Source organism: Heptranchias perlo, chromosome 5 (assembly GCF_035084215.1).
Source record: "Heptranchias perlo isolate sHepPer1 chromosome 5, sHepPer1.hap1, whole genome shotgun sequence".
Lineage (NCBI taxonomy): Eukaryota > Metazoa > Chordata > Chondrichthyes > Hexanchiformes > Hexanchidae > Heptranchias > Heptranchias perlo.
The window spans coordinates 25130309-25143576 of NC_090329.1; the positions used below are offsets into that span (position 1 = coordinate 25130309).

General features: G+C 45.9%; 1 protein-coding gene across 1 annotated transcript in view; it reads right to left on the minus strand.

Annotated features, from left to right (window-relative positions):
- Positions 1-13268, minus strand: part of LOC137321658 (pecanex-like protein 1) — a 245233-nt gene that overhangs the window by 181823 nt on the left and 50142 nt on the right. The window contains exons 6-7 of the mRNA XM_067984156.1: positions 4177-4318; positions 2141-2286 (exon numbers count right to left, since the gene is read on the minus strand). Coding sequence (XP_067840257.1) covers positions 2141-2286; positions 4177-4318 — 288 coding nt within the window. The remainder of the gene's footprint in view (positions 1-2140; positions 2287-4176; positions 4319-13268) is intronic.

The window sequence follows — 13268 nt, forward strand, 5'->3', positions numbered from 1 at the left end:
CTAGTCCCTTCATGATTTTGAATACCTCTATCAAATCTCCTCTCAACCTTCTCTGTTCCAAGGAGAACAACCCCACGTTCTCCAGTCTATCCACGTAACTAAAGTCCCTCATCCCTGAAATCATTCTTGTAAATCTCTTCTGCACCCTCTCTAAGGCCTTCACATCTTTCCTAAAGTGTGGTGCCCAGAACTGGACACAATACTCCAGTTGTGGCCGAACCAGTGTTTTATAAAAGTTCATCAGAACTTCATTGCTTTTGTACTCTATACCTCTATTTATAAAGCCCAGGATCCCATATGCTTTTTTAACCGCTTTCTTAACCTGCCCTGCCATCTTCAACAATTTGTGCTCATAGACCCCCAGATCTCTCTGTTCTTGTACCCCTTTTAGAGTTGTGCCCTCTAGTTTATATTGCCTCTCCTCATTCTTCCTACCGAAAGTATCACTTCGCATTTTTCTGTGTTAAATTTCATCTGCTACGTGTCCGCTCATGCCACCAGCCTGTCGATATCCTCTTGAAGTCTATCGCTATCCTCCTCACTGCACTTCCAAGTTTTGTGTCATCTGCAAATTTTGAAATTTGTGCCCTGTACACCCAAGTCCAAGTTATTAATATATATCAAGAAAAGCAGTGGTCCTAGCACCAACCCCTGGGGAACACCACTGTACACGTCCCTCCAGTCTGAAAAACAACCATTCACCACTACTCTCTGTTTCCAGTCACTTAGCCAATTTTGTATCCATGCTGCCACTGCCCCTTTTATTCCATGGGCTTCAATTTTGATGATAAGCCTATTATGCGGCACTTTATCAAACGCCTTTGTAAGTCCATATACACCACATCAACTGCATTGCCCTCATCTACCCTCTCTGTTACCTCATCAAAAAACTCAATCAAGTTAGTTAAACACGATTTGCCTTTAATAAATCCGTGCTGGCTTTCCCTAATCAATCCACACTTGTTCAAGTGACTGTTAATTCTGTCCCAGATTATCGTTTCTAAAAGTTTCCCCACCACTGAGGTTAAACTGATTGGCCTGTAGTTGCCAGGTTTACCCTTACACCCTTTTTTGATCAAGGGTGTAACATTTGCAATTCTCCAATCCTCTGGTACAACCCCTGTATCTAAGGATGATTGGAAGATTATGGCCAGTACCTCCACAATTTCCACCTTTACTTCCCTCAGCAACCTCGGATGTATCCCATCCGGACCGGGTGACTTATCTACTTTAAGTACGGCTAGCCTTTCTAGTACCTCTTCTTTATCAATTTTTAGCCCATCCAGTATCTCAACTACATCTCCCTTTACTGAGACTCTGGCGACATCTTCTTCCTGGTAAAGGCAGATGCAAAGTACTCATTTAGTACCTCGGCCATGCCCTCTGCCTTCATGAGTAGATCTCCTTTATGGTCCCTAATCGGCCCCACCCCTCCTCTTACTACCCGTTTACTGTTTACATGCCTGTAGAAGACTTTTGGATTCCCTTTTATGTTGGCCGCCAGTCTATTCTCATACTCTTTCTTTGCCCCTCTTATTTCCTTTTTCACTTCCCCTCTGAACTTTCTATATTTTGCCTGGTTCTCACTTGTGTTATCAACCTGACATCTGTCATACGCCCCTTTTTTCTGCTTCATCTTACTCTGTATCTCTTTCGTCACCCAGGGAGCTTTGGCTTTAGTTGCCCTACCTTCTCCCTCGTGGGAATGTACCTAGACTGCACCCAAACCATCTCCACCTTAAAGGCCGCCCATTGTTCAATTACAGTTTTGCCTGCCAATCTTTGATTCCAATTTACCTGTGCCAGATCTGTTCTCAACCCACTGAAATTGGCCCTCTTCCAATTGAGTATTTTTACTTTAGATGGTCCGTGTTCTTTTCCAAAGCCATTCTAAACGTTATGATACTATGATCGCTGGTCCCTAAATGTTCCCCCACAGACACTTGCTCCACTTGGCCCGCCTCATTTCCCAAAACCAAATCCAGCAACACCTCCTTCCTCGTTGGGCTGGAAACGTACTGGTTAAGCTCCATCGTGTCTGTGCCTGGTCTTTCAATCAATATAACTTCTATAAACTACACACCATCAGTTTCCATCGCATGAACAGAATTGCATTTATTCACCTCCAGGGAATACTCACCGAGCTCATCCACAAAAAAGTGTGTGGCACCGGCGGAGGTATCGTGGTGCGATGAGGCTCCGTGTCTTGGACTGTCATTCGGACACCCTGAGCTGCCCCAGTGCAATGAGTGAGAATGGTTCGGCATTTGTTGGTTATCCTGCAAGCTGTAAATTGTTTCACAAGAATTTAAGTGAGCAAAACAGTGAGCATATCTACCCACACTTAACAGGACATCTGAGGGTCAGCTCAACTTGTTTGCAACTCTCAAATACTGTAGGTAACACACACACACACAGGGATCTATGGGTTAAAGTTGGAAGGGGTCAACTCCACCCCCTTAAGACAGGTCATGTGTGAAACATCATTACAAATAACAGGATTTCTTTGAATGGTTTTTTTGTTATATATTCCTGTGCCCATCAAGTTGAGAGAGGTGATCTCTGGAGAAGGGATTCTGGCTCCCAATGTCAGCACCAAGCACTCTCAGTCAAGCACAGTATGGCCACATACAGAAAATTACATAGAATTTACAGCTCAGAAACAGGCCATTTAGCCCAATGGGCCACACGAGCCTCCTCCCTCCCTACTTCCAACTATGGGGGGGGGGCGGGGGAGAGGCGATGGCCATCCAGCTCTGTGCTCACTTTGTGCATGACTGATATTTAATTAAAAAATCCATAAATTTCATTTTCCTAATTTAACTCTGGCAAGATCCCAGGAATGTGGCCTTTGTGTTTGGACAGTTCTATTTGCGTCGCCAGGTGTTGCGCGAATAAAGTTCTTCAGTTCAGGTGCTGACATCCAGATGTTGAATCAGGATGCAATTATCAAAAGAGAATTTCTAAAGTGAAAGGAAATTGAATTTAAAGGCTCAGTACTCACAGAAGACAAAAGGGAAGTCAAAATCCATTATCAACTTAAAATAAAAATTGTTAGCCAATGTTAAGTGTCTAACACTGGGCAGCCAGTTGACCAACCTGGTACAATAGGCTAGATTCCGAAATCAATGGACTGAATATTGTGGGGACGACACACCTGCGATTTTTTGCCCTGCACTCTCGCTGGATGAAAGGACCTGACCAGGGGGGAAGGACTCAGTAAATCTACCCTAACTGGTCAAAACCACAGACAATTCCAGAACCTTGGGATGAATCTGCTGCCCCGCCACTGATTCCATCCCTCTCCCTTGCCACTGTCTGAGGCTGAACCAGACCGTTCACAAACCTCACCATCCTATTGGACCCCGAGCTGAGCTTCAGACCCCATATCCTCTCCATCACCAAGACCACCTACTTCTATCTCTGTAACATCGCTCGTCTCCGCCTCTGCCTCAGCTCATCTGCTGCTGAAACCCTCGTCCATGACTATCTGACCTCCAGACTCCACCATTCCAATGCTTTCCTGGCCGGTCTCCCATCTTCCACCCTCCATAAACTTCACCTCACCCAAAGCTCTGCTGCGAGTATCTTATCCCGCACCAAGTCCCACTCACCCATCACCCTTCTCCTCACTGACCTATGTTGGCTCCCAGTCTCTGATGCCTCAAATTAAATATTCTCATCCTCGTGTTTGAATCCCTTCATGGTCTCGCCCCACCCCATCTCTGTAACCTCCTACAATCCCCTCAGAACTCTTTGTTGCTCCGATGCCTCTGGTACATCCCTCACCTTTCGCCCCACCATTGACGGCCGTGGCTTCAGCTGCCTAAGCCCCATGCTTTGCAATTTCCTCCATGAACCTCTCCACTTTCCTCTCCGTAAAATCGACATTTTTTTACCAAGATGTGGCGCTGAGCCTGTCATACCTGGAAGGTCCCAGGTTTGTTTTGAGTTAGCAAATCTCAGCCAGAATAGCAATGACAGAATTACAACTAGACTCCACATATGAACTACAAATAAACTCGGTGCCCCTGAGCTACATCCTGGGGTGAGGGAGCAGCAACTAGATGAGGCTTGAATTCCTGTTAATTTTAACAGGATGGCCTCTTTGGCCTTGCAGAATTTATAATTTGATCAGCACAAGATGATGAACAAGTCAAAAAAATGAAAGCTTACATCTGAGGGGAATTGGCGAAGGTTGCAGGAAGAATTGGAGTGTTTCCTACATTCTGGTGTTGTCGTACTGCTGATCTTCTGGGCAAACTGTTGTGCTCCGGCGCTCTGGTATTTCCTGGTCCAGTTTCCGGAATGGGCACAACTACAGCAGAGAAAAAGATTGGGAGAATTTGTCATTAAAAGATTATTCAGTTTGGTGGGCAAAGACCATAATACCATGAGAGACAGGAGCAGGAGTAGGCCATTCGGCCCCTCGAGCCTGCTCCACCATTTAATGAGATCAAGGCTGATCTGATTTTTACCTCAACTCCACTTTCCCACCCTTTCCCCATATCCTTTGATTCCCTTGCTGATCAAAAATTTGTCCAACTCAGCCTTGAATGTATTCAATGACTCAGCCTCCACAGCTTTTTGGGGTAAAGAATTCCAAAGATTCACGACCCTCTGGGAGAAGAAATTCCTCCTCATTTCCGTCTTAAATGGGCGACCCCTTATCCTGAGACTATGCCCCCTAGTTTTAGATTCCCCCATGAGGGGTAACATCCTCTCAGCATCTACCCTATCGAGTCCCCTCAAAATCTTGTATGTTTCAATAAGATCTCCTCTCATTCTTCTAAACTCCAATGAGTAGAAACCCAACCTGTTCAATCTTTCCTCATAAGACAACCCTTCTATACCCGGAATCAATCTAGTGAACCTTCTCTGAACTGCCTCCAATGCAAGTATGCCATTCCTTAAATAAGGGCACCAGAACTGTACGCAGTACTCTCGGTGCGGTCTCACCAGCACCCTGTGCAGTTGTAGCATGAATTCCCTGCTTTTATACTCCATCCCCCTAGAAATAAAGGCCAATATTCCGATTGCCTTCTGGATTACCTGCTGCACTTTTTGTGTTTCATGTAAGAGAACACCCAGATCCCTCTGTACCGAGGCATTTTGTAGTATTTCTCCATTCAAATAATATTTTGCTTTTTTATTTTTCCTCCCAAAGTGGATGACTTCACATTTTCCCACATTATATTCCATCTGCCAAATCTTTGCCCAATCGCTTAACCTGTCAATATCCCTTTGCAGACACTTTGTGCCCTCATCGGAACTTGCTTTTCCACCTATCTTTGTATCATCAGCAAATTTGGCCACAAAACATTCTGTTCCTTCATCCATGTCATTGATATATATTGTAAATAGTTGAGGCCCCGGCACTGATCCCTGCGGCACCCCACTAGTTACAGATTGCCATTTTGAAAATGACCCTTTTAGCCCGACTCTTTGTTTTCTGTTAGTTAGCAGGCAACAAGTGCAACAAAGGCAACAAGTGTGTGGATTCATGGAGCAGAGAGTTGAGTTTGGCACTTTACCCAAGCTCACACACCCTACCTGGAGTGAGTTTTCATAACTCTCAGTCACACCCCTTTGCTTAGTGGCAGGTGATGGGGGGCTGTGTTCCATCATAAAGCACCTCTGTTTCACCCAGTCCCCTTCACTATTGGAATTCGGAGGGCGTGCTGAATCTCCATCTTTGAGCTTGGTAGAGGCGCTGATGTCAGCTCACCATCACTGGCCTTATCTCACCGTCACTGGCCTTATCTCACCGTCACTGGCCTTATCTCACCGTCACTGGCCTTATCTCACCGTCACTGGCCTTATCTCACCGTCACTGGCCTTATCTCACCGTCACTGGCCTTATCTCATCGTCACTGACCTCAGCTCATCATCACTGACCTCGGCTCATCATCATTGATCTCAGCATCATCACTGACCTCAGCTCATCATCACTGACCTCAGATCATCATCACTGACCTCAGATCATCATCATTGACCTCGGATCATCATCACTGACCTCGGCTCATCATCACTGATCTCAGCTCATCATCATTGATCTCAGCTCATCATCACTGACCTTATCTCATCATCATTGATCTCAGCTCATCATCACTGACCTCAGCTCATCATCATTGATCCAGCTCATCGTCACTGATCTTGGCTCATCGTCACTGACCTCGGCTCATCGTCACTGACCTCGGCTCATCGTCACTGATCTCAGCTCATCATCACTGATCTCAGCTCATCATCACTGACCTTATCTCATCATCGATCTCAGCTCATCATCACTGACCTTATCTCATCATCGATCTCAGCTCATCATCACTGACCTCAGCTCATCATCATTGATCCAGCTCATCATCACTGATCTCAGCTCATCATCACTGACCTTATCTCATCATCGATCTCAGCTCATCATCACTGACCTCAGCTCATCATCATTGATCCAGCTCATCATCACTGATCTCAGCTCATCATCATTGATCTCAGCTCATCATCACTGACCTTATCTCATCATCATTGATCTCAGCTCATCATCACTGACCTCAGCTCATCATCATTGATCCAGCTCATCGTCACTGATCTCGGCTCATCGTCACTGACCTCGGCTCATCGTCACTGACCTCGGCTCATCGTCACTGACCTCAGCTCATCGTCACTGACCTCAGCTCATCGTCACTGACCTTATCGCATCATCACTGAACTCAGCTCATAATCACTGACCTTATCTCATCATCACTGACCTCGGCTCATCATCACTGACCTCAGCTCATCATCACTGACCTCAGCTCATCATCACTGACCTCAGCTCATCATCATTGATCTCAGCTCATCATCACTGACCTTATCTCATTATCACTGACCTCGGCTCATCATCATTGATCTCAGCATCATCACTGACCTCAGCTCATCATCACTGACCTCAGCTCATCATCACTGAACTTATCTCATTATCACTGACCTCGGCTCATCATCATTGATCTCAGCATCATCACTGACCTCAGCTCATCATCACTGACCTCAGCTCATCATCACTGACCTCAGCTCATCATCACTGACCTCAGCTCATCATCACTGACCTTATCTCATCATCACTGACCTTGGCTAATCATCATTGATCTCAGCTCATCATCATTGATCCCGGCTCATCGTCACTGATCTCGGCTCATCTTCACTGACCTCGGCTCATCATCACTGACCTCGGCTCATCATCACTGACCTCGGCTCATCATCACTGATCTCAGCTCATCATCACTGACCTTATCTCATCATCATTGATCTCAGCTCATCATCATTGATCCAGCTCATCGTCACTGATCTCGGCTCATCTTCACTGACCTCGGCTCATCATCACTGACCTCGGCTCATCATCACTGATCTCAGCTCATCATCATTGATCTCAGCTCATCATCACTGACCTTATCTCATCATCATTGATCTCAGCTCATCATCACTGACCTCAGCTCATCATCATTGATCTCAGCTCATCATCACTGACCTCAGCTCATCATCATTGATCCAGCTCATCGTCACTGATCTCGGCTCATCTTCACTGACCTCGGCTCATCATCACTGACCTCGGCTCATCATCACTGATCTCAGCTCATCATCATTGATCTCAGCTCATCATCACTGACCTTATCTCATCATCATTGATCTCAGCTCATCATCACTGATCTTGGCTCATCATCACTGACCTCAGCTCATTATCACTGATCTCAGCTCATCATCACTGACCTTATCTCATCATCATTGATCTCAGCTCATCATCACTGACCTCAGCTCATCATCATTGATCTCAGCTCATCATCACTGACCTCAGCTCATCATCATTGATCCGGCTCATCTTCACTGACCTCGGCTCATCATCACTGACCTCGGCTCATCATCACTGATCTCAGCTCATCATCATTGATCTCAGCTCATCATCATTGATCTCAGCTCATCATCACTGACCTTATCTCATCATCATTGATCTCAGCTCATCATCACTGATCTTGGCTCATCATCACTGACCTCAGCTCATTATCACTGATCTCAGCTCATCATCACTGACCTTATCTCATCATCATTTATCTCAGCTCATCATCACTGACCTCAGCTCATCATCATTGATCTCAGCTCATCATCACTGACCTCAGCTCATCATCATTGATCCAGCTCATCGTCACTGATCTCGGCTCATCTTCACTGACCTCGGCTCATCATCACTGACCTCGGCTCATCATCACTGATCTCAGCTCATCATCATTGATCTCAGCTCATCATCACTGACCTTATCTCATCATCATTGATCTCAGCTCATCATCACTGATCTTGGCTCATCATCACTGACCTCAGCTCATTATCACTGATCTCAGCTCATCATCACTGACCTTATCTCATCATCATTGATCTCAGCTCATCATCACTGACCTTATCTCATCATCATTGATCTCAGCTCATCATCATTGATCTCAGCTCATCATCACTGACCTCAGCTCATCATCATTGATCCAGCTCATCATCACTGATCTCAGCTCATCATCACTGATCTCAGCTCATCATCACTGATCTCAGCTCATCATCACTGACCTTATCTCATCATCATTGATCTCAGCTCATCATCACTGACCTCAGCTCATCATCATTGATCCAGCTCATCGTCACTGATCTCGGCTCATCGTCACTGACCTCGGCTCATCGTCACTGACCTCAGCTCATCGTCACTGACCTTATCGCATCATCACTGAACTCAGCTCATAATCACTGACCTTATCTCATCATCACTGACCTCGGCTCATCATCACTGACCTCGGCTCATCATCACTGACCTCGGCGCATCATCACTGACCTCGGCTCAGCATCACTGACCTCGGCTCATCATCACTGACCTCAGCTCATCATCACTGACTTCAGCTCATCATCACTGATCTCGGCTCATCGTGACTGACCTTATCTCATCGTCACTGATCTCAGCTCATCGTTACTGACCTCATCTCATCATCACTGACCTCATCTCATCATCACTGACCTCAGCTCATCATCACTGACCTCGGCTCATCATCACTGATCTTATCTCATCATCACTGACCTTATCTCATCATCAATGACCCTCTCTCATCATCACTGATCTCAGCTCATCATCACTGACCTTATCTCATCATCACTGACTTTATCACACCATCACTGGCCTTATCACACCATCACTGATCTTAGCTCATCATCACTGATCTTAGCTCATCATCACTGACCTTATCACATCACCACTGACCTTCCTTACTTGGGAGTGCTGGATGTCGACTCTGGTTGACTGGAAAAGCTCTATTCTCCAGCATGACTCACCGAGGAACATAGGAACAGGAGTAGGCCATTCAGCCCCTCGAACCTGCTCCACCATTTGATAAGATCATGGCTGATCTGTGATCTAACTCCATATACCTGCCTTTGGCTCATATCCCTTAATACCTTTGGTTGCCAAAAAGCTATCTATCTCAGATTTAAAATTAGTAATTGAGCTGGCATCAATTGCCGTTTGCGGAAGAGAGTTCCAAACTTCTACCACCCTTTGTGTGTAGAAGAGTTTTCTAATCTCACTCCTGAAAGGAGACTGTGCCCCCTACTCCTAGAATCCCCAACCAGTGGAAATAGTTTCTCTCCATCCACCCTACCTGTTCCCCTTGATATCTAATAAAATTCGATGAGATCACCACTTAACCTTCGAAACTCCAGAGAGTACAATCCCAATTTGTGTAATCTCTCCTCGTAACTTAACCATTGAAGTCCGGATATCATTCTAGTAAACCTACGCTGCACTCCCTCCAAGGCCAATATGTCCTTCCGAAGGTGCGGTGCCCAGAACTGCTCACAGTACTCCAGATGCGGTCTAACCAGGGTTTTGTATAGCTGCAGCATAACTTCTGCCCCCCATGTCCTCCAGATATAAAGGCCAGCATTCCATTAGCCTTCTTGATTATTTTCTGCACCTGTTCATGACACTTCAATGATCTATGTACCTGAACCCTTAAGTCCCTTTGGACATCCACTGTTTTTAACTTTTTACCATTTAGAAAGTACCCTGTTCTATCCTTTTTTGATCCAAAGTAGATGACCTCACATTTGTCTACATTGAATTCCATTTGCCACAGTTTTGCCCATTCACCTAATCTATCAATATCCCTTTGCAATTTTATGTTTTCATCTACACTGCTTACAATGCCACGAATCTTTGTGTCATCTGCAAACTCATATCTGAGACTTTCTATGCCTTCATCGAAATCATTAATAAATATTGTGAATAATTGAGGCCCCAAGACAGATCCCTGCAGGACTCCACTAGTCACATCCTGCCAATGTGAGTACCTACCCATTACCCAGACTCTCTGTCGCCTTTCGCTCAGCCAACTTCCTAACCAAGTCCATACTTTTCCCTCGCTTCCATGGGCTTCTATCTTAGCTAACAGTCTCTTATGTGGGACCTTAACAAATGTCTTCTGGAAGTCCATATAAATAACATCCATTGACATTCCCCTGTCCACTACTTTAGTCACCTCTTCAAAAAATTCAATCAGGTTTGTCAGGCACGACCTACCTTTCACAAATCCATGCTGGCTCTTTCTGATTAACTGAAAATTATAGACTCCAGCATTTTCCCCACAACAGATGTTAGGCTAACTGGTCGATAATTCCCTGGTTTCCCTCTCTCTCCTTTCTTAAAAAGCGGAGTGATGTGTGCAATTTTCCAATCTCACTGAAATTCACCAAATGCAAATTTATAGAGTTACATTGGTGAGAATGTTGGAGGATGCCTCTGAATGGCTGTTAATCCCCAATCTAGCATTCCATCTGATTGGGGATTAATGTGCAATTTAGTGGCAATGCTATAGTAATTAAATTGATCTCACAATGTAAAATAAATGTGGATAGATGGTATTTACCACATATAGGTTACCGCAAGAGCATGATACTGGAAGTAGCAATTTGGGCTTTTTCCCCAACATTTACTCTCGTGCTCATTTCGAGATTACAGCTTCCAGAAACAGACAACTGTCCTCATGAGCTCATACAGGTTAGCAGGCCAAGGTTAACTATTAACTCCAAATGACGATACATTGCTCATTGGAGAATACATGGGGAGCCTGCCATGTCCTCTTAGCATCTCTGAGGATGGAAAATAACATGCTGCCAGGTCATTGTCTACAGGCTAAGCTACATGGTCAGAATTATTTATAAATTAAGTAAACAGAAGCAAAAAGACACAGCAAGATATTAAAACAGCACATGACTTTAAAGTGATAGAACTATAATCAAACCACAGGAGATTAATATGCCCGTTACGGGTTATAAGCAACTTTTTTTTTTATTCGTTCATGGGATGTGGGCGTCGCTAATTGCCTTTGAGAAGGTGGTGGTGAGCCGCCTTCTTGAACCGCTGCAGTCCGAGTGGTGAAGGTTCTCCCACAGTGCTGTTAGGAAGGGAGTTCCAGGATTTTGACCCAGTGACAATGAAGGAACGGTGATATATTTCCAAGTCGGGATGGTGTGTGACTTGGGAGGGGAACGTGCAGGTGGTGTTGTTCCCATGTGCCTGCTGCCCTTGTCCTTCTAGGTGGTAGAGGTCGTGGGTTTGGGAGGTGCTGTCGAAGAAGCCTTGGCGAGTTGCTGCAGTGCATCCTGTGGATGGTACACACTGCAGCCACTGTGCGCCGGTGGTGAAAGGAGTGAATGTTTAGGGTGGTGGATGGAGTGCCAATCAAGCGGGCTGCTTTATCTCGGATGGTGTTGAGCTTCTTGAGTGTTGTTGGAGCTGCACTCATCCAAGCAAGTGGAGAGTATTCCATCACACTCCTGACTTGTGCCTTGTAGATGGTGGAAAGGCTTTGGGGAGTCAGGAGGTGAGTCACTTGCCGCAGAATACCCAGCCTCTGACCTGCTCTCGTAGCCACAGTATTTATATGGCTGGTCCAATTCAGTTTCTGGTCAATGGTGACCCCCAGGATGTTGATGGTGGGGGATTCAGCGATGGTAATGCCACTGAATATCAAGGGGAGGTGGTTAGACTCTCTCTTGTCGGAGATGGTCATGGCCTGGCACTTATCTGGTGCGAATGTTACTTGCCACTTATCAGCCCAAGCCTGGATGTTGTCCAGGTCTTGCTGCATGCAGGCTCGGACTGCTTCATTATTTGAGGGGTTGTGAATGGAACTGAACACTGTGCAATCATCAGCGAACATCCCCATTTCTGACCTTATGATGGAGGGAAGGTCATTGATGAAGCAGCTGAAGATGGTTGGGCCTAGGACACTGCCCTGAGGAACTCCTGCAGCAATGTCCTGGGGTTGAGATGATTGGCCTCCAACAACCACTACCATCTTCCTTTGTGCTAGGTATGACTCCAGCCACTGGAGAGTTTTCCCCCTCATTCCCATTGACTTCAATTTTGCTAGGGCTCCTTGGTGCCACACTCGGTCAAATGCTGCCTTGATGTCAAGGGCAGTCACTCTCACCTCACCTCTGGAATTCAGCTCTTTTGTCCATGTTTGGACCAAGGATGTAGTGAGGTCTGGAGCCGAGTGGTCCTGGCGGAACCCAAACTGAGCATTGGTGAGCAAGTTATTGGTGAGTAAGTGCTGCTTGATAGCACTGTCGACGACACCTTCCATCACTTTACTGATGATTGAGAGTGGACTGATGGGGTGGTAATTGGCCGGATTGGATTTGTCCTGCTTTTTGTGGACAGGACATACCTGGGCAATTTTCCACATTGTCGGGTAGATGTCAGTGTTGTTGCTGTACTGGAACAGCTTGGCTAGAGGCGCAGCTAGTTCTGCAGCACAAGTCTTCAGCACTACAGCTGGGATGTTGTCGGGGCCCATAGCCTTTGCTGAATCCAGTGCACTCAGCCGTTTCTTGATATCACGTGGAGTGGATCGAATTGGCTGAAAACTGGCTTCTGTGATGGTGGGGATATCGGAAGGAGGCCGAGATGGATCATCCACTCGGCACTTCTGGCTGAAGATGGTTGCAAACACTTCAGCCTTGACTTTTGCACTCATGTGCTGGACTCCGCCATCATTGAGGATGGAGATGTTTGCAGAGCCTCCTCCTCCCGTTAGTTGTTTAGTTGTCCACCACCATTCACGACTGGATGTGGCAGGACTGCAGAGCTTTGATCTGATCCGTTGGTTGTGGAATCGCTTAGCTCTGTCTATAGCATGTTGCTTCCGCTGTTTAGCATGCATGTAGTCCTGAGTTGTAGCTTCACCAGGTTGGCACCTCATTTTTAGGTA